The sequence below is a fragment of the Spea bombifrons genome, chromosome 2, assembly GCF_027358695.1.
Source record: "Spea bombifrons isolate aSpeBom1 chromosome 2, aSpeBom1.2.pri, whole genome shotgun sequence".
NCBI lineage: Eukaryota > Metazoa > Chordata > Amphibia > Anura > Pelobatidae > Spea > Spea bombifrons.
Window position 1 is genome coordinate 75,036,873 of NC_071088.1, and position 23,107 is coordinate 75,059,979.

The 23,107-nt window shown below is 38.7% G+C and overlaps 1 protein-coding gene across 1 annotated transcript in view; it reads right to left on the reverse strand.

Annotated features, from left to right (window-relative positions):
• NHS (NHS actin remodeling regulator) overlaps nt 1-19,774 on the reverse strand; it is a 102,953-nt gene extending 83,179 nt beyond the window's left edge. Inside the window, exon 1 of the mRNA XM_053454834.1 lies at nt 18,917-19,774. Coding sequence (XP_053310809.1) covers nt 18,917-19,340 — 424 coding nt within the window. The 5' untranslated portion in view covers nt 19,341-19,774. The remainder of the gene's footprint in view (nt 1-18,916) is intronic.
• Nucleotides 19,775-23,107: the final 3,333 nt, after the last annotated feature.

Here is a 23,107-nt window from a genome sequence, read left to right on the forward strand (position 1 = left end):
ACATCGTACATCATTCATACTTAAGTTAGTCTTATGCCAACCATACGCTGTGTACAACATTAAAAAGTATGCACCACCAAAATGTGTTCTTGAACCCAAATGCAATGGAGAGTAATCATTATCAGGTCAGTACACCAGGATGGATAAATCCCAAGGTGCCGTCGTAATAACCTGGTCAGTTACCCATCTACAGGAAAAAATAAGTTATTGTCTCCATTTAAATTAAGAGTAGTTCATTTGAAATATATAAAATAAACATTTTCAGATTTTAACAGACATAGCAGCAAAGGACCTTAATACAGTATACCATATGAAACCTATTTTAGGCACATATGTAAATTATTCTACCAACTTCATTAACTCTTTGTGTGTAGAAGGTGCGTAACACCATTTAAACAGCAAAGAATGCTTGCAGCTAAAGTGTCACCTCTTTTGTTTAGAAGTTTAATAATAGTTGGTATACCTCATTGCAATAAACTTGTTTGTAAATGTATGACTTTCCCCTCTTATGAGAAGCCTGTTTTTATGAAGTGCCTAATATAATATCCAGTGCTCATTCATGAATCACACGTGGCTCCTGCAGCACGAAGCAGTCTTTGATATGAAGCTGGGGGGAACTGCAAGATCAAAACTTCAATGTAAAATCACACGCGTTCGGTATCATGTGACAGTTATTAAAAAAAACGTAAAAACATGCTTTTGAAGTACACGTTTTATAATGCCACAATAAGAGACCATTTAGCAAATCAAGGTTATAAAGTTATATACCTGCAGTAAATGTTCACACACACATTTGGTGGATATGTCCTACTGGCATCTAGGAAAAAAAAAAATTCTGAAAGGGTGGCCAACAGAGAAAATTGGTCTCTACAGATTTTAATTAAAAAATCCTACTGGTTCTACTGCATTAAATAACGCATTTAAAGACAGAACCATCACTATATGTTCTTGCCCCTCTCCTCCACTCTTTATGAACCTTCTTGCCTGGTCTCTGATTACTATTATAAATTAACTATGGGACCATGGGATGACTAACTTAATTATTCCTGGATATTTAATTCATGTGGTTTTGAAAATAAACTATGGTGCCTTCTATGCACTCGAACAATGCAGCATGATTTGGTATAGCAAGTTCCATTCCATATTTATATTATCTGTAGGCGGAGCGTGATTTTTTTCAGAGTGTCACATTGAATTCTTGTCCGTATCCAATGACCTAGTTGATGTGAAATAATGGGCTTTATTTAGGAAAACAAAAGACTGTGTTGGGTGCATTCTAATGTAAACCTCCACCCTTTCATTGTGGGAGAGGTTCCATGAAAGACCTATAATAAGCACCAACATTACTTTACAGCATGTGCTTTCCATGAAAGAGTTGTGCACCATACAATGTAGGTTTCATTGAGTTACTCAGTAAACGGTGCCTGGGGTCATGAGAATTGTCTGCATTTATTACCTGAACACACTAGCATCACAAAGCAGGCTGCAAATAAAACCTTATTTTCAACATCATTACTTTACGAAGAAATAACAGCCATCTCCCACCTCCTGGAGAAGCTGCATTGTCAAGCTACAGCCATCTCTCTGATGCAGAGGCTTCTCCCCAGAGATAGAGCCGGGAGCTCTGCGCATCTCACTATCGGCCGCTGTCGGCTTCCTCATTGGCTTCGGTCATAATACAGAGGATAAATCGGCCAATAAGAAGACAGCATCCGTAGACATGGCAAGAGGAGGGGGTTCTGCAGTCTTTGTATCATTATGATGCTGCTTGTGTCAGAGGTATGAGTTGTTGCGATTTGCCAGTGAATCGACAAAATTGAAAATGAGGGTTTTGCCACATTTTTCCTTTTCAATAAAATAATCGTTAATGACAGTTTTGCAGTGATTGTCCTTAAATATGCACCTGCAACACATTCTGGTAGCATCATTGGGCAATAGCAGTAATTGAAAAACAGAAATGACTTCATCTGGAAAATATTTTTGTTCTTCAATAATTTTAAATAATGTCTGACTTCGCCTACAAAAGCATTCAGTAGGAAAAAACACAGGGATTTTGGGACAGTGGCCTGAAGAGTTAATATGTAGTTCATATGGCTTATACAGGGCACTGGGGCTTCAGTGACAGAGCAATGCCTGATGCCACGGGTTCCGGAACACGCAGCATTCTCTTATAAAGTCAAAGTCACCCTCCCGATTATTTAAAAAATATGACTTGAAGACACGAGTCAAACTATGATCATCCCTTTATGATTTATTCATCATCTATTATTTCTGACAATCGTCTTGAAACTCGTCAGATTCTCACAGCTACTCATTTTCATGTAATATGTATAATCTCATTTTACAGAAGGAGACATAGCAAGACACAATGACTATTTTGGAGTATCTATTGGCAAGATTTTATTACATGTAACTCATAAAATGCTGACTTGGAAATTCTCTCTTTTGTCGCAAAATTGAAACCAATATTCCATATTTTATCAGCCCGAATTCAACTATCTTCCGGAGCAACACTTCACAGCCGCATTAAGAGTTCAGAGTTGATACTTAGGATCCCTTAAAAAACAGAGTCTCAAGTAGAGGGCTTAGTTCAATTCAGTGTATTGCCCTTTCATTTGAAGAATAAAATGCTTCCCAACATGATATTAGTTCCCATATCACATGCTTATAATTTACAGAGACATGTGGTTTGTCAAAATCACTGTTTACTTTAAGTTCATGTGTCTGGTAGCAAGTGGAAACCTGATCTTAGTCTCAGGGGGGTTGCAAAGTATTCTCTGACTAACCCGTGCACAATGACTGAGAGAAGCCACTACTTCCTAGGGTCTGGATCTCTTCACTTAGCTTTTGTTAATAATCACTATTTTTATGTCTTTATATTATGTGGAGGTTTAAATTGAAGTTGCCTGTCAAATATGATGGTAGATTAAATCATCAGACAAAAGCAAGAGAAGAATGTAATTCCTAAATTCCCATGATGCCATGTAGCCTCAGAATGAGAGTTTGTATGAAAAGACACACTGTGCAAAAATGCAATAGTGGTGGAGAACCCATTGCAACGAATGATGCTCAGTTATACCAATTTTGGCCCTCTGCACCATAACTGCTCTTTATAAACAGCTTTAATCAGAACTTGTCCCAACTGATCATGGCTTTATGTCTTACATTAGCGATGTATTAAACAGTCAATTCACTAACACTAACATTGTGGCCCTAACAACTTAGGGGTCAGGAGAAGTACACTTGCCAAGGAAGTTGAGCTTACTTAGAGCTGATTCCTTAATAATTAGGCCCCAGAACCCAAGCGAGATAAAGCTCGTAGCAAAGCAATCAGCACAATCATTTAAAAAAAGCTCTAATTTCCTCCCTATAACTATCACACGTTGGAACCATTCTGCCCCATGTGGGGGGTTAGGAGGATCTGAAGATTCTGCTACATGAATACAGAAAGAAGTCACTATCTGTATATCAGTCTGAGGTCAAAATGTAGCAAATGAGAGTGTAAGGGTAGTAGTACAGGCTTTGTTGGAGGTAATATCTACCCTGATACAAGGATTCGCCCTCCTTTATTATGTGTCCTAGAGCAAACTAGGTGAGCATGGTCGAAGTATGCTAGACAGGTCTATGGGGTACATGGATCTGTGATTTATTAATTTATTTTGCTTCATAACTGCTTGTTTGACAAATGTCTATTGATGGTGTTTGCTAATAAACCGGTCAGACGGTAAACTGTTTGTGTTAAAATGTGTTATATTCATTCCCACTTGTTATGCCCTTCCTCAGAAGCATTAAAAGAGCAATTTGTGTATCTCACACACCGTAGCTTAAGATGAGGGATCGGGAACTTAAAGGGTGTATTGTTATTGGCAAAAGGACATTCCAGGTCTGCTGAGTGAAAACACGCTTGGCTGCATTCATTCATTCACATTAAGGCATTAGAGGCTATTCATATAACTAAATTAGGAAGTAAGGGGACCACCAAAAATATCTCCTACCATGTCAACGGCAGGTTTCTCCATGCCTGGTTTCTGTTTCCAACCTCTGTGTCTATGCCTCCATTATTATAATTTACCTGAGATCCATGGATAATATAACATAAACTATAGCAGACCAGACCCATTCTAAGCTCTACTAACTTTAATAAACACATAAACAAAAAAAGCAGTATACAATTATATCTAATTCAGAATAAAAATTAGGAACGCTATGAACAGAAAAGATGTAACAATAAAACCACTAGCATAAAAGTGGATGTTTTATATCCACATGGGCTAAATTCTAATATAATTCTACATAAATATTTTTCTGTATTGGAAAAACACATATAAAAGTACTCACTGAGTGCTTTGGTATGCATTCTTCTACAGTGGGGGTGTCTGGGACAGTAAATTGTCCCTTTAATTCACCATTAAATAGAGAATTAAAAATATTATTTGGTTGATTTGCAGTTTTATTCCTTACAACATGATTAGAGAACATCCACTCTTTGCAGAGATATACAAGCATTGGGTGATTTATCCAATAAACAGTAACATTGCAAAGACCCAAGATGGGTATAAATAATGCACAGTATAGTGAGATTTATTCCCAAATTGAATTATGCAAAATGCAGGGCTAACTCACCATCCTTACAAAATAAACTTGATAATGGATAGTTAAAGCAGTGAGATGAAAGGGCTCAAGGGCTATAGACAATGCCGTGAAATTGTATTGTCTTACTAGGAACGTTATGTTACGAGGTTCCTATCCCCATTTATTACAGTTTTGGTGGAGGGGTAGTCCCTCATTGAGGAGTAGGACGAATAGAGACTCATGGTATTTATGTGTACGACCCAGTTTAAACTATTTGGAGAAACAATTTTTTTTTTATTCAGTTTTCTTGCATTATTACATCAAACCAGAGACAGGTGTAGCAATGCTAAGGTGACTGAGCTGGCAGGTGTGTGCTAATACAAACTTAAACAGATGTAAGATACAACAGATATAGGTGATGACAAAATATTTCTCATATTTCGTTGTCGTGTGGGAGACATAATGTCTCGTGATTGTTTGTCTATAAGGATTATTGTACGTATTGTTTACCTAAAAAAAGCCTAGCCTTCTGTAGCCACGTAGCACTGTAACACAGACAGCTTCTTAGATTATAAACTCAATGGCACAAGGACATCCTTTCCTACTGTATTTATACCTATTGTACCCTGATCAAAATGTCTGTAGGATTACAGTACTTCTTTTATGTCTGCACTTAATATACATCCACTGTATTGTTTTATAATCTTAGACTTTAGTCCAGAATAAGGTAACACGGAGTTTACTGTGAGGGTGTGTATCCGTGTGGCTTATAGGCTCGACATATCCTATGCAGAACGGTCTGCGAAAGCACGCAACGTTTTTACTAAATATGGAAGGATGTATGTCAGGACCATGACAGATTTCTCAGAGCAAATCATAAACACGGGCAACGGAACAGATATTTCACATGCACTCGTTTCTGTAACCCTGTCAGTGCTGGACAGACCTCAAATGAACTTTGGCTTTATACCACTTCACAGACATGCAGATCAAAACCTATGTTTACTGTCTTCAATGTCATATAACAGCATGATATCTGAAAGTCCTTATCACTGCAAACAAGTAATAGTAAATCTGAACTGCAAATATATGTATATATATTTATATATATATATATATATATATGGAAGAGTATGCAACAAAAATGTTACTTGTCATTGTATCTTCTACCTGAAATGGTTAAGGTGGTGTGGTTCTGCTCTGAGGACACAAAATCAACAAGGTGACAGGTCCTAATAATGGAGCAGTCATGTTTATTTTGGCTTTTTCCTCCCTTCACTTTGAGGTCAAATTAACTTACAGAGAAGGCTTGGGTGGCCCCTGCACATGCCATCCCACCATTTAATGTAGGAGTAAACTTATAGTGAACCTCAACAAACAATTAAGATAAGGGACATACTATTAGCAGCTTCTGACATTTTTATTTTTCTTCCTTTCTTGAATCTCACTGATAAGGATTTACCCAGAGGTGTTTTTGTTGTTATGGCAGAAGGTCAGTGGGATCCAAGACTTGCGTTCAATGTCCTTTATCTATAGAGCAGTCTATTTTCAGCTAATGTAACAAGCCTTCCAGTGGGATCCGTCTCCATCCACGGGCTACATAGCATCTCTGTCTACAAACATCAGTAAAAACGAGAATAAAGTAAACTTGTTTAATTGTTCATTAGTTTTTGTTAAATGGGCCCCATTGCAAACGTCCATGGCAACTGTCCTTGGATAAGAAGCAAAGGTCTTTATGGCATATTTTCATTATTGTAATTGCCAATTCAGTTGTTGTTCTAAATCATGAAATCTAGACTGCTTACTCTGTACTGAGCATATAATGGCTAGAATCAATCTTTATGTTTTCACAATTGGGACATTTTTCAAGGCATTGTCCATGCGCTGCTGAAAAAATATTTGCACAGGCAGCTTCAAGAGTTGTGTTGCTGAAACAGCCAAAATGTAGGAAATGTTGCAAACCATTCCTCTATTTTATTTAATATATGATTATGAGAAACTTTTATTTATTAACTGGCAATATATTCTTCAAAGCTGAATATGGGGTGGTTAACAAGTACATACAAAGAAAAACACACATAAAATTGAAGACCCTGTCTCTGACCTTATGGCAACTTCATACTAAGCGCCTAGCAAGAATGGTGCGCTATTTTGGATTTCAAACAGGGAGGCACCAGGATTACCTCTGTACACCAACAAAGATTCCCATCAACGTTTCACTCTAAGTACCCAACAAAGTGGCATACTAATGGTATAGTATGGTATGGTCCAAAGTTGGGTTTGCTTTCTTGGTCCAGGGGAACATTAATTATACATTGATTGCATAAACATAGATTTTATGCAGCAAACTTCAATGACATTGCCATTTATTGCCATTAACAGGAGATAACACATGGTGGTCATCTACTCTTTAAAGTGTGATTTGTCCAAGCAAGTCATCCATAGAGAAATCTTAGTAAGGCTTCTGCATGGGGGTTTGCGCCCTTACATTCTTTTATGGTATCTGCTTTCATTGCCTCCTCCTTGATTAACCACCCCTGGACTACTAGAGACAAAGATAGGGAAACTCATTAGTCATGTCACATTCTGTTGCTTCACACTGAAATCAGCAGCATCTGTGACCTTGAGATATATTTTGTATGTTGTTGTTGTTTTTTTTTCCAAAGCATGTACGTACTAAAGTAATATAATCGTTACGGCCTTACAACATCGGTATGTTGAAGTATGTGCAATTTTTTAAAGTAATCAGCTAAAAAAAAATCTTTTTTTTTCCAAAAAGATCAATTCAGTGCTATATTAACTTAATCCATGCTTGGGGCTAAAAATATATAAACCTAATGTTGTGATGCTAGCACCTGTTGTTTGAAAGCCCTCGTATACTAAGAGTTTTGAAGAGTTAATTGCTTCAGTAACATGATCTGCTCAACTTGGAGCGGAGCAGCTTGTACGGCAATATAATAACAGCACTATTAGCTAAAATGCCTTTAGGGATGCTATTGAATGCAAATTTTATAAAATCAAAAAGTTAGGATTAGCACTGCACATTTTGAATGTCCTTAAAGGTATAGACAACAACAGATGATCACAGGAACATGACCCAAACCATGATTTATTTTCCATATTCAGAGATTCTGTATAGAACTCTGAAAGTATTGGGAATAAATAAAAAAATAACCAAATTCTTATTTCATGGATTAGAAAAGAAAGATATGTTCTTTTTGTTAATAGCAGAACTGTGCTTTCCTAATGTGCATAGGCATGTCTTCTCCTTAATAGTATGCAATTTTGTAATTAGTGATAACTAAAAGCGGTTCTGCTAAGCACATTTCACACAATATTCTAGAAAAGTACATCCAGCTGTAACAGGCTGCAAATGTACATGCGCAAATATATAATCAATGCACACAATCACACATCTCTCTCATATATTTTACAAGCATTTTGCCAACCTTTAAAGCAATTTTGTTTTGTATGAATGGAACATTCATTACTTTAAAACAACTTAGGTCCGCCATTTCCCCTTTCTATATGAAACGCGCTGCGCAGGCGCAGGTACAGGCACAGTAGTCTGCTGTCAGTCATGTCTGAGCCAGGCCATACGGACCCAATGCACTAGGAGAACACAAGTGTGCCGTGCTTTGATGTCCCTTAATTAAAAATGCATCATAATTGCCCCTTTTTTAAAGTACAACGGAGGTTATATACAAAGGACAATTCTGGCGTGGTAATAGCGGGGTAATTACCGTGCCAACCACATAAATGATACTACTGATTGCTCCCCTCTTCCCACCAGAGTTGCTTTATATGTACAACCCCACAATGACCCCTTTATGAAGGAAAAGTCCAGGAGGAACATGCAGATGATTGAGTAATATTGCTTTGCTGGGATATGAGCCCAGATATGATCGTTGCACAGAAAATCAGATTGTGAGAAAATCACGCATCCAAATGGGAGATGGTAACAGGGCTGGGTCTTAGTCTTACCAAAAAAATGTGTCTTTATTTTCCCTTCACAAACATAATTTATCAATTGAAAATGAAACTTAATCAGCATGCGACTTAATCTAGTCTCTCTTCCCAGAGTTCAGTTCTAGTTCAATTCACCAAACTCTTGCCAGGATATTTAAGCACGAGGCCTAAGGTCCAATAAAAGCTGTCTCTGCTTGATAAATCATGATACATTCCTTCTATTATTTTATGTCCGGTTCATTTCTTGTGCCTTTCCAAAAACTGCACAAGTTTGGAGAAATATGGGAAAAATATGATATCCACAATTAAAACCAAAAACATGTTTATACAGTTTGAAAAAGCCAAATTATGGAGCCATGAAGGTGGTATCTGATTAGTAAATTCTTTGTAGTTGGACTCCGTTGCTTTTGTCCTTGTTCTCATTGTTAATTTATGAGAGGTGAAGACATTTATGATTTTGTGATAATGCTTAACAAAATACAATAACATCCACTATAATAATTATTAAATAAGGCACTCACAAATAATTACAGAAAATGTTTTGAGTGTCTACTGATAAATTCTTATAAGCAACATGGGTCAGTTAGCAAGTGTCCACCAAGAAGCCTTGGGGGAAGTCACAGAGGTTGTATTATAAAATATATGCACTCCAGCACAAGCTTTTCCAGAAGAGTATATATGACTGTTTAGAAACATTAAAATACAAAACATGTTTATAGGGACCAATCTTTAAAATACTTGTCAAAGATTCTGAAGGCCAACCAAGGGTTGCTGATTGTTTAGACACCACTGGTGCAATCGAATGGATACTCGTACCAGTAAGATTTTTTTAACTACTTAAACAGCTGCTCTATATGTCATAAGAACTTACAAAATCCATAGGGTTGGAGTTCTGTTGTAGGAAGTTATTATGGAGTAACTTGAATCCGATGGCAGATGAAAACCATTTGGCCCATCTAGTCTGCCTGTTTTTCCTGACTCAAATCCTAACCAGTCCATGTTCCTATCCCACACCAGGTTTTTACACATGGGGAAAATATAGTGACCAAAGAGGACTCCGCCTAGACTGCAAGATGCAATTTAATTATCTTGTCATGGTTCTTCACTGGGTGGTAATAGCCCAGGATTGAGAACTTCTCAGATATGGATATCATGTACTTTAAAATGACGGCAGCATAGCACTGGACGTATACAGTATTTACCAAGACATCTGGAGTAAGTTTAGTAAATATGGAGAGAAGCCAAGCACAATCCTCACCAGCTGCACAATAGACGGATGAGCAATGCAATCTCTTTCATTGTGTGAAGCAACCCTCTGGCATATAAAGGTTTACACGTTCTGGACTTTTAAATAGCTTTTGCCTTAGAAAATCTCCCCTATTGTATTATCAACAGTGGTGATCACTGTGAGGTGTGGGGGGAAGGAATGTGTGGGAACTCTGACAAAGAAAGGTATTTGCATATCTATTTAAGCACATGAAGCCAAATTCCTCCGTTTCCTATCAGTAAAATACAAAAACTATTATTTAGTAAGTATATCATGTGATGTACCCACATTGCACAAGCTTCTTTTCTTTAGCTTGGCACAAACATCCTCAAGGTTGAACATACTGTGAAACTGCGCTGATGTTATTCTTACAATAAAGGTATTAAGTTATGAAGTCTCCTGTATTGTTTGCCTACATACTCAGGACCAGTCCAGAATTACTGCATGTGAAGTGGAAGCCATAGCATGCTTACCTTTGCCACCATATCCCATACGTACTACTCGTGTGTGCCTTCATGCTGCATGGAGGCATTAAGGAAGACAGCGCTACTTTAAGAAAAGGAAACCAGAGACTCCTGGTTCATTACCTTTAAAAAATCTACTTAGAATGCCAGGTATTTTGTGAAATATGATCTGTGTCTTTGACTACACAAAAGATTATTTCCCATGATAAAAATATACCTTCAAACATTAGTGCACTCCCGTAACCTTAGGCAGACCCTACCGTCAACGTAAAGGCAAATGTACCATTAAAGGGACACGACAGCCATCATATGCATGACTGCCGAGTGTCACCTTTAAACTAACTTTTGCATACTAACACATGCAAAATCACTTGTCCCCCAAGCTATTTGCATTGCTGATTGGCCAAATGCATCTCCTGCGTGGCAGTGCATATGCGTTTCAGGAGGTTTAATGTGACCCCTGCACATATGTCCAGAAAGCGCACCCACGGATTTCAATGGAAGCGAATTTCTGCCAGGGACTGTGGACCTCATATGCTGTAGCACTGTACAACAGGATTAACGTAATTTGAAATGCATTTTTAGCTGGGGGTGATTTGGTCTGTCATTTTATGTATCAGGATGCAGCTAAAGTTTCAAAAACGCACAGAAGACGGCGCTAAAAAATAATTAAATGGTATTACAGCTAAATCTAACAAAAACTTGGGCTGTTACTGGGCTTGGACAGATACCATTCTTATACTAACAAATGGAAACTTTTAAAACCAAAATATGTCACTGCCCATATAGGCTTTGGGGGAAGTCGCCAGGTGTAAGAGAAAAGGCTTTATCGATGGATATGTTTGGTACAAGGTACAATCAACACATTTTGGTAGCCAGTCTGCCTGGGTTCCTTCTAGTTGACTTCTGGCTGTACAAACTCAAGGTTCCTCAAGATTCCAGATAGCTTTATTTTTCTTAGTTTCTGTCCACCGCATATTAAGAGGATACTGTAAAGGTGACATCATCCTGATTACTCATATATAAGTAGTTTGCCAAAGACATTTACCTGGCAGAGGGAGTGAATGTCGTCAAAGTAAAAAGTAAATGGTCTGTCTTAGTCATTTTAATTGAAAATATGGTTATTTTGTTCTTACCCAAACAGGTGCCGGAGGGCCCAAACAGCATGAAAGGAAAAAATGTGAACTATTTTTTGTAATCACCTCTTCCCCGCTTCCTAGGTGTTTGAGAAAAGAGGAATCCAGTAAAAAAATAAAAATAAAAAATTAATGCTTCACTCTCATTCATTATGACACCCTGCTTGATTGACAAATGTTTCCATTTGTTATTGACCCTTTGGGAGCTTTGATGTTGCATTGGCAGTCAGTACGATCCAGGACAGAGGTTTGGCAGTGAACAAGTTAAAGGAATTTCGCAGATGACCTCCAAAACAAAGTAAAGGAGGGCAAACAAACAGACACTATGCTGTGAATAACCAAGTTATCCTCTTTCAAATGACTGGTAATAAATATTTTACTTCGGTAACCTAATGAGAGCTTTTGAGGTCTTTGGAAATATAAAAGGGTGTAATTCATAGCTAAGGGCTACACATATTAAACACAGTGAAAGAAAAAAAAGAAAAAGAAACCTGTGAAAAGAAAACCAAAAGAAAGGAAAAGAACCGAAGAAATGAGAACAATGATTAGAGATATGAACGACGATCATTTTTTGAGATTATAATTTTTTTGTACAGCTAAATTATACACGATATTCATGTAATTCAATATAAAAATAAATATGATGACACACATATTGATTTAGCCTGATTCTACTGATCCTAATCCAGGTGTTAAAGCTGCTGGCTAGAAATATAACTATGACCTATCTGATCTTTTATTAGGGTTAGTGCTGAGTTCATCTCTAAATCCAAGGCGAGCAGGGTGTGAACGAGACGCACTTTGGCCTGAAGTATTATACAATTTAATGAATAATGCTTCTTTTTTTGTTTATTTAAGGGCAATTAGACAGTTTGTGTATATTATACATACTGCCATTTCTTTCCTTTTATTCTATCATGTAACTAGCACCCCTATTGCTCTCCCTGCTGTTTTGTCCCATAAGAGGTGTGAAAGGCAGCGCTTTACATTGCTTTTATTTATTTTATCCTGGCTACAACTGGTGGGTGCAAGTGATCACATGCCCTGCCCATGTAAACAGCACAGGCACATGGCTATTAAAGCCAAGTGGACCTTTAACACTGAGGGTGTCTAGGAGGACAAATTGTTTTGAACCCTTTTCTGAGGGCTCAATTTGAGTAGCAGTAAAACCTAACAAGACGGGTTAAACTTCTCTGATTTCTTGTACTAGTCTAAACACATGGGTAATCATCACTATAAACTACGCGTGAAAGTAGAATCTGTGCTCATATGTGTCCTAATGCAAATATTTAAAAACAACCCAAATGTTACAGCCCTCCCCTCTTTACTGTCACAAGAGAAAACACACATCTAGATGATAGGGATTATGTACTATCATGTTGATGAGATCAGTCCTCCAAAGCTCTTATACATTCAAACTGCTACTAAGCAGAATTTTGTGCTGTTTTATTAGATTCTCACCGCACACACAATAGCAGCCTTGGTGCACATAAGCCTTGCAGTGCTAGTCTCTAGTGTTTTAATCACAAAAGCACCTACAACCTTTCTGTTTCAGACAAAGAGAATATGCATCAAGCAAAGTCATTAGAAGCTGAATACTGGCGTTAAAACCAGTTTCGAAATCTATAAACAGAGACGCCTGGGGGTTCAGATATAATTAATAAAAAGCACAAAGCAGCCTGGTACGGTATGTGATGTAAGCACTCAAGGTACAACCCTCCACCCTAACTCAAGCCAGAAGGCACGTAGAACCCAAGGGCACGAATACTGCTCTGGGGTCGCAACAAGGATACTAGACATATGAACCACAAATAACGTTAAACACCTCAAGGAAAACTCCTGGGAAAAATCAGAACATAGTGTTCTTTTGCCTAAAAGACCTTGGGAGTACTGATTCACATTTGTCTTCTGAAGACCATAGAACTATGTGAGTAGGATGAATATTATGTAAAAAGGATGTATCAACTTTACTTGAAATAATACACATGGTGTGGGAGTAAATTATTTTTCCTCTTCTCTAGATAGCACTGTTGTTGAATAAGATCATTTTCATCATTGTTCTTGCTTGCTGACTGTGTGCCACACTTCATGTAACATGTCTGAGGCTACCAGCCATACTACATAAGACCAGTAACCATACTCTTACGATATAAAGGTGCCTGCAGGCTCTACACATATGTCTATTCATCAGGGGCAACTGCAACTTCAGTGCTTGGCATATTTCAGTATAGAAAGGGATGTGGTGGGGATGTTATTCTACTATCTACAATCTCAAATCTGCAATTGTAAATGTGTTTGGTTTTTTTTAAACAAAAAAATAAAGAATACATTTTAAACAAATTCCAAAGTGATTCTACTTCCAATGATTGTGCGAGACCTGAAAAGGGTAGATCGAGTTTATTTCCTTGGAGCAGTATGACCCCTTACATTGTAAAAAATGTTGTGTACTCAGAGTGTACTCATGAGTTGAATGCACATTTAAACACAATTAATGATTGTTAGGGCAAACACATCTATGTTTTGCTTGGTAAACTCACGGAACTAAATAAATGTTTTATAGAGATGCCCTTTAGTCATAGACCAGAGGGAACATTCAAACGTTCCTTATTGAAAATCTCCATTTTTCCTTAACAAACATTTTTAAACTTTGTGAACTTAAGGTTTGCAGGTTTACACGAACAAGACTACATATCTATTCCATGTACCAAAATAAATGGTATGGATGGCCTTGAACTGTTTTATGATGCAAGAAACTGAGGAACATGGTGAAAACCAACCAATGTTTAATGCAACAGCATCACCTACAAACCATATGTGTACTTGGCATTACGCAGAAGGACCTGGTATCAACTGTGCTGTATATACATACATAACAATTATGCGTAATGTTTTTTTCTTCCTCCCTGGTAATCTCCCACCTGCCTATTCCAATATCCTTGTTTTGTATCCTTGCTGAGCTTATAAATAGACTCATAAATCCCATACATTCCTGGGGGAGTTGAAACGCACACACACAACAAAGAATATGGTTTTCTCCCACTTGACACTAATGTCTACTATCTAGATTTGGCATTCATTCTAAAAGCCGCAAGATGCAACTGTGGTCCAAGATGGTGAAAGCAAAGCAATCAGTAGGTACAGGCCACTGGTTACTATAGCGACTGCTCTACTTTTAGCAGCAAATTAGTGTGTGCTTACAGCTTACATGGACCAATTTTCATTTTAAACTTCACATCTACCTGATCTACTATTTACAGCTAACAGCAGAATTTTTTTTTAAATAAAGCTTTGCATTTCAGGCAAAAAGATCTAAAAGTAAATTGTATTATTTTCCTTGACGTATTTTAAACTCGTCCAAGAAAAGTTAAGCTGTCATTATGCTCATATGTTTAAACATTCACATGGCTGAAACCCAATTCCCAGCCCTATTAAATTCTGTGGAGTTTGTGAAGAAAGGATGGAATTCCTGGGTGTGGGCACAATGATGTTATTTTTACAGGCTTTATTACGCTGCTATGCTGAACGGTGGTCTTCCAGGGAGTCTGGAATGGCAATGAGTATGAAGTGAAGTCTGAGGACAACTGTTAGCAAGGCCAGATTTATAGCAGATCTCTTTTTTCATTTGATTTTTTCAGTATGTCCACCTCTAGACGACAGTCGAGGAGAACATCTTGGTATCTGCCTACCAACTATTTTTTGTGAACAATAAATTCAGTACATTTGAAGGGAAAGTACGCAGGTGCAAACCTTCCCAACACTCCCTGAATCTCTGGACTAACGCTTCAGCATAAAAATGTGACTTACGAGAACCCTCGCTGAAGGTGGCCAAGCAACCAAGCATGAATTGGCAAAGTGTAAACTGGAGCCAGCACGCAGATCAACAATTCATACTACAAACCTGGGTTTTCAGGAATATGTTCCTGCATTAATAATTTAATTGTGTGTGTTTGAGAAAACAAAGAGCTATAATTTGCCGGTATGTATAACGAAAACAAGCACAATTAGCTACTGTACAGAATTTGAAGCTGGTAATTTCCAGCTCAGAGCTCCACCCAAATGAAAAGAATATCCTGGACTGCTCTGTAATAGTTGTTTGAGTCTTTGAACAAAGCTATTTGAAATAAATCAAAGCTGTCTGTGAATGTTCTGCCTCTTTGCGCGATATGTTGATGCAGCTGGGAACAATAGAGGCATATCTTATTTTTGGAAAGAGATGAATGTGTGAGAAATAAGGGCTTGGACAATCTCAAAAGGAATGTCCTATATGCTAAATGGAAAAAGATACAAAACAGGGTGTGCACCAAAAATGTTCTTTGATCCCACAAGCAGGATCTCTTGCTTTCTTTTAAACAGTCACCGCAGCCATCATATGCTCCTTAATGCATATGATAGCTGCGTGCCAGCTTTAAATTAACTTATTTCGCATGCAAATGCATATAGAGCTTCACCAAAATGTGCACTGCAGGAGATGCAATTGGCGGACGCTCGCCAACAGCTAGCTACAGCACGACTCGTGAGAGAGTTGCAGGGGGTGCTAATGAGACCCTCCGCACACCTGCGCTGAAAGTGCTCCCACTGATTTCAAAGGCATGGCCTTCCTGGCAATGATTCGCTACTCACCAAGTATTTTAACATGCGTTCTTAGTCCAAGAACACAAATCCTGTTTTGGTCGATTTTGTCTCATATTTCATTACTGACTGGTAATTGTAATGGTTGGGCCTTTAAGAATTGTGCTTACTAAATCAATCTATCAAACTAATTTAACAAAATAAACCAATACATTCATGTAAATGAATAAAAAAAATGTACAACTCTACAGGTTTGATAATACACACGTATCCATACATAAAGATTTCTCTATTTTGTCACCATGTCTATATGCAACCATATGCAACATATATGTTCTTATGTTGTATGCTTTGTCTTCTCCGTGTAATAAAGAAGTTTAATAAAGATTTCTCAAATGATGTGATGACTAGGATGTGCTAATGTTAACATTCACAAAAGCAACATTACTGATAATAATCTGAAATACAATGTATGGTGTGGTGCTGATACACTTGTCACTGGTAACATCTTTATAGTTTGTCTTGTTAAGTAACAGCTTCAGGGGAGGTGTTCACTCTTTAGAGTGTATGTTCCCAGTAGAAGGACACTCAATTCCTGGTGTGATGAAATGCAGTTGTGTTTTTTGTACCCTTGTAATTAGGCTGCAAAACATGTTAGTACACAATGTATGGTGTTATATGAGTGAAAATGATCCGACAGCATCATTTTACAATCAGACCAGAGTTTTCTATCACAGATTCAGTGATTATGATATCTTTTATATTATTATTGTTATTGTTATTATTTTTCATTATTTCTAGAAAACTGGGAAGGACATGGTTGCAAAAATCCTAACATGGCATGTGACAGTACTGCACATCTTGCCTTGGAGCTGATAGTCCAGGCCTAGACATCACCCAAGTCAGCAAAAAGATTCATGTTAACAATGAGTCACTTTAACGGCCATCACCAGTGATGCCTGCATGATATAACATTTCAATGGGGTTGTGGGGTGGTGGTTGGGTTTTCATTCAGGGAACATTTCTTTTTCCTAATCCCCACAAAATGTTCCTTCCACATCAACAAACTTAGAATGGAGGAGCAGATGCAAATACCCGTTCCCTGGATTTCTGGGAATAATGAGCTCTCGGTGTTGTATGAGTAGTGCAGCTGGTGCAGCACTCATTTCCAGTGAACCACTGTACAGAGAATGCAGCCATCACTAACAAACCAATCTCCCCATTTTATAGCACTAGCAGAGGACATACTGCTTTTATTGAAAAGCAGCAAATCAGCCATAATACCTACATCTCACCAAAGAGCTCGTACAAGTCATCCAAGGTCACTTTGAGATCGAGCATCTTAAAACAGCCCATGCTGCTGAAAAGCATCAGTGGTAAATGAACAAGCATTCTCCTAGGGACCAGTACTGTGTCCCTTGCCATATGCATATTCAATGGATGCCTTTAATAGATCTTCATTCTAACCGCAGCACTAAGCACTTATATGCAGTGACAGCACAGACACTGTATCGAGTCCTACTGGGCCTGCAATGAATAAATAAATCATGTCTTACAGCTCTCTCCACCACTGGCAGGTTTACGTGATTCACAATAACACAACAGCCTTCATCTGCAATGAACCTGAATTTAATCCATATACAGATTCAGGTCTGTATTTTCCACCACTGTTCAAAAATCCTGGGATGTTGTATTATCAGAACTGTTTTAAATATCAAAATTACCATAATCGCTATGATTTCTGATTGGCTATTCTGAGCCTATCATCATGTAAGCCATACCCTCTTCCTTTCTGTTGCTTAGGAGCATGAATGATCGTTTAGCGTTGCCACCTTAGAGTTGCTGAGATTTCAGTACCCAGCATCTGCCCATTGAAAGCACACAATCCGAAGCCTCGGGAAAGCTTCTTATATAAGTCACAGACCACTGACATCATCTATAATGTCATACAACAAAACAGGTTTGGTTGCATACATTGTATTAACATACAGGTTTCTTTACAACCCGCATGGAATAAACAAGGTGAAAACAATGGAGTTTGTGGTACAGTATCTATCGCTTGTGATATTGAAAGCCTATATGAATAGCTGAACAGCAGCTGGAAACTCCTAGGTTGCATAAAGAACCTCAATCAAAACACACGGTTCCCAGTTGACTGGGCTGTCGAATAGCACAGTCTGAGGCAAGAGAGCTATTTCCAACCGAGAAACACCCTACCCGAGAAGCACATGCTAATAAACACAACATCTGGTCCAGAAATATTGCTATCTGGTCCTTGAGCAAAAATGCAGGATGCAGATTTACTGGTAGGCAGCGGACACAGAATTCGGTGTGTTCTCAGCATGGAGAGATACTGCAGATGGATATCGTAACATCGACAAGGACAGCAGCAACACGCTCCTGGCTAAAACTCATAGAACGTTTTCTCTGCGTGTGTAAACGCTGCAGACATATATGTGCCCCAGTTATATATATACTGCACACACACTAGCAATGGTTCGTTAATGTAAATGCAACATTTGTGTTTCTAGGGAAGCATTCAGCTCTAAATATATCATCATACGGAACGTGTTTCTGTAAATGCTTTCACCTTGTTTTGTCATCACAGAATAAAGCCAACTTTTCCAGAAAAAGACCCCCCTCGCCCCCCATTGCTCATCACTTCCAGCAGCTGTTGTCTTGCCTTTTGCTGCTGGAGTAGCAATGCAGATTTCTCCCTTCCCTGGCATTATCTCAGCTGATAGTGGAGCATTTGGACACTTATTAGCATAAGATAGGTAAGGTTATCTATACATGATATTAGCAGTTCAGTACTAATTAATTGCTATTGTTATCTAGCCGGAGGGGCCTGATTTATGTTTTGCTGCCCCACTGACCAGCACAGAGGAGGGAAGACAGACAGACAGATGTTGTGTACAGATTAAATATGTGGTACTCACGCACTGTCTCCTGCTTCGGATCCAGGCTGCTCACAATCTGCTGGACACTGCCGATTTTCCCTTGTATGGCCCTCAGGCGCCGCGCCGTAACCTGTACATCCACCTCAATCTCATGGAATATGGAGCAGGCGTGCCGGGCCACATCTGACAGCTGTCGCAAAATTCGTGAAAGAGCCACATTGCTGACGGCGCACAAATCCAGAGGCACCACATCTTTATCTTTCCCATCAACCGGCAACACTTCCCTGTCATCGGAAGGCACCTGTGCAGAGGATGCCACGGCTATTCCCAATTCATCCCTGGTACCCCGCGGGTGGTGCTGCCTCGGCTCCTCTCCCTGATCCCGGCAACAGCTCCCCTCTGCCAGGGTGACAGCATGCCTACACAGCCACTGGGGCTCCACAATCCGCTTGGCAAAGGGCATTGCAGATCCCCCCTTCACGTCAGCCTACTATAAAGCCTTGGCTATCCAATCCTCGGGAAACCACATAAAAATTCCAAGAAAAAAAAAAAAAGCCCAAACACCTCCAAAAGGAAGAAAAAATCTTGCAATCCACAAACCACGAGCCCCTCCTGCCCAGGCTTATATACATATACATGTATATATAAATATATATATATACATATATATATATATTTATATATACACACACATTTATATAAATATATGTATATGTATATAGAAATATACACACACTGGTGTCGCTCTAATCTCTTGCAGTTCTAAATTGGCAGTAGTTGATTGTTAGATCCATGGTTTCCAGTCCATGTGCGATAATGTGCAGATGTGACTTTGGAAGTACTGCAGCCCTGCTTAAATGAATCCTTGCTTGCCTCTGATCATCCAGTTGCTTTTTGGGGATTTTTCCTCTCAGCCTCTGTGCTTTCACCATGTCACAGTGAGGCAGACTGAAAAACCTGGAGCCGGGAATTCACCGAGATGTTTCAACAGGGAGGAGGAATGAGAAGGGGATGGAGAGGGGGCGGGAGGGTGCAGAAAAGGCAAGGGGAGGAAACCAGGATATTTTTTTTCCTCTTAAAGACAGTGCCTTTCTTAGCCACACGGAGTCAGTGAAGGACTCGGCTTAATGACTAGGCTTGCTTGCTTGCTGCAGGAAATCTCCTGTCAGCTTGCGGTGCGGCTCCATACATGCCTGAGCTGGGGATTTGAGCTCTGGCATTGCAGCATTGATTCCATTTGGAAACGGAAAACAAATACAGACCGTTTAGGAGCCTGGAACTGCATGGTACATTTAAGCCCAGGCAGGTTGCTGTGTCTGCACCATGGGAGGAACGGGGTGTCCTGCATAACAAGCACGCACTAGCATCTAGTACATCTCTCCACTTCAAGGTTGCGCTGATACACAGGAGATAGCAAGTTGCCATTAATTATATATTACATCAATGTAGCATTATTTCTAATAAGCTACACACACGATAATAATAACAGCACAGTACTAACGTTTTAGAGCTTTGTAAATACAGTGGTTAAGATATTGCATCTCTATAGTGTGCGACTGGAGTATATTTTAATACCAAGGCATAGCGAATTCCAACCTTGACCAGTCATTATTATTATTAAGCCATAAGATTCCGCAGCGCTGTACAAAGGGTAGACAGGACATAACAATTAGTATATAAAAAAACAAGATGACATACAAAACAACAAGTGAGGACGGCTCTGCTCAAACAAGCTTACAATCTAAAGTCATTGAGTGAAGTAGTGTAGTATAAACATATTATTATTAATCAAATCCTTACTATTGTTGCTCAAATGGCAACATCAGGTTTCACAGAGCTATGAAACAGCTTTCAGTCTAGTAGTCTGTATTGTTACAAGTGATACAAAAGTATGATAATATTGCGGCTCCAAGAATATTCGTCTGAGGCGGTCAGGCTGGACAGTCTCTCTTGGGGAACAACTGGCATGCTAGCCTCCTAGAAGGCGGAGGGGTCAAGCAGCTCCGTGGAGTGCTTCACCCAGAAACACGGGGAGGTTCAAGGAAGCTGGGGCATTTGACTTTTTAAAGTAAACTGTTCATGTATAGAATGGAAACGTAGGGACAGAAGTTTGAAGAGTGATATAACCTCTTTATTGTCAAGATATCAATGAAAAATAAAGACATGATAATAATGATAATGGAAAGGGGTCATTTCAACCAAGCAATTTATACACTAGTGGGATTTTCAACAAATTTGGTATTTTAATTAAAATTAAGTTTTCAAAAATATTGTGCTATTTTCTTTTTAAAAACATTTTTTGGGATAATATGTTTTAAGCAGCTGTATACCAGCCATTTCTTTGTAAGTGTTCTAGCTCAGTTATCTGATCCAAATCTACTAGACAAACACCCTGACTCTATGCTAAATAACAGAATGGCTCGATCTTAAGCGTCAAGTTGGACCCTCTATATGCACTTCATTAGCAATGCAATAAAGAATCAGCTCAATGTGGTGTTTGAGCAGGGAAAGTCACCCAAAATATCACATCACTCAAAACAAGGTATTTTACAACACAATGAGATAAAACCAGGTTATTCCAATGTTAACTTACATTACTGTATACAGCGCTGTATTTTATGTTCAAGGAGAAAAATATTTTTTCTGTGAGACTTCCCCTGTACACTTACAAAAATATTCTAATACTTTGCATTCTGATTCCTCAGCATGTCCAGTCTTTGAATAATAATACGGTTTCACTTGAACGCCTTGACTGACACATAGCATATTACTGGTTTGTATACACGCTTTGTAAGCATGTTCTCTACTTACTGTAAAAATGTATAATATTTGGTTACACATCGCTTGGTCCACTGCGGTCCCACGTGCGCACGCAGCAGGAGATCTCCTGGAAGCCAAGTACTCGGGTCAGGTAAAGAGGCAAATGCATATGGGGGGTAGTGAAGGATCCCTTTGTGCATCTCCAACAGCGACAACTCAAAAAAACATTCAGCTATCATATACGTTGGGGTGCATGTAATGGCTGGAGAATGGTTAAGACTGGGGGCTGGAGTTTGACGTTGACAAACATAATATAATGGACTTTGAAAGTAAAAATCCAAAAAGAAAAATATAGCATTGTGGAGTCTGTGTTATCAGCTACAACAGAAAAGGGGGACTTGGGAGTAACTGTTTTTGAGGCCTTAAAGTTAAGCAAAAACAAAGCAATCGAAAGAGCAAGCAAGATGCTATAAAAGATAGCTAAGAGGCATTAGAAGCAGGTCTCTGGTCAGACTTCACCTAGAGTATTACACAGTGTTCTGGAGACTCTATCAGGAAAGGCTAAATGATCTCAATGGGTGTAGTTTGGAGAAGAAAAGAGTGAGAGGGGATGTAGTAGAGGCATTTAGCTATTTCTTTACCAAGGCTTCTTAGTACAATTAGTATGGTATGTTTTTGCAATCTTACCTAGAATTTCTTCTACACAGTAGGTGCCACTGATAAACAATGACCCAATTTTTCTTTGCAATATGGATAAAGATATGCTTATAAATGCCAGTGATGTCACAATGACACCACTGAGTTCACTATATATTTTTTTTTATTATTTTTTTATTAGGAAATCCATGTAAATCCATAGGGTAACAAAGGGGTTAAACACTCAAAGAAATTTTAATTTAAAAGAGGAAACATGTTAGCTCAACAGCTCATGGACTAAAACTATATAATCAGAGGCTTAAATGTAATGTAAGGACGTTTTATGGGGGAGAGAAGTAAAAAAAGATGGAAGAGAAATAAGAAAGAAAATGGAAGAAGAGACAGAAGAAAGAGAGGGAGAAGAAAGATAAGGAGAGAGGAAAGAGAGTTTTATTAATGCTAAGACATGTAGACGCTGCTTAAGCACAAAAGGACAAGTATGTGGCAAAAGTTTTCGTAGATTGTAAATCTAATGTTATAGTTAGATAAAATCTCACCACACTGGGGGTATCCATCTTGATCCAATAGGCATGCCAATTCCTTCACTTAAAGTTAGAGACAGTCTAGTGAAAGCTGACATCCTGAAGGAGGCTGGAGCAGGACAGAGGTTAGCTCAGCACAGAGGTCTGCACGGTTGGTTTAACCATAACTGCCGCTCTGCGTATAAAAATGAAAATGGAAATTGGATATACCGCTATGACACAAGAGTATGAGGTGTATTCACTAACTCAAGGGGAAGGAAAGTTGCGCATATGAACTACATTAGAAATGGGG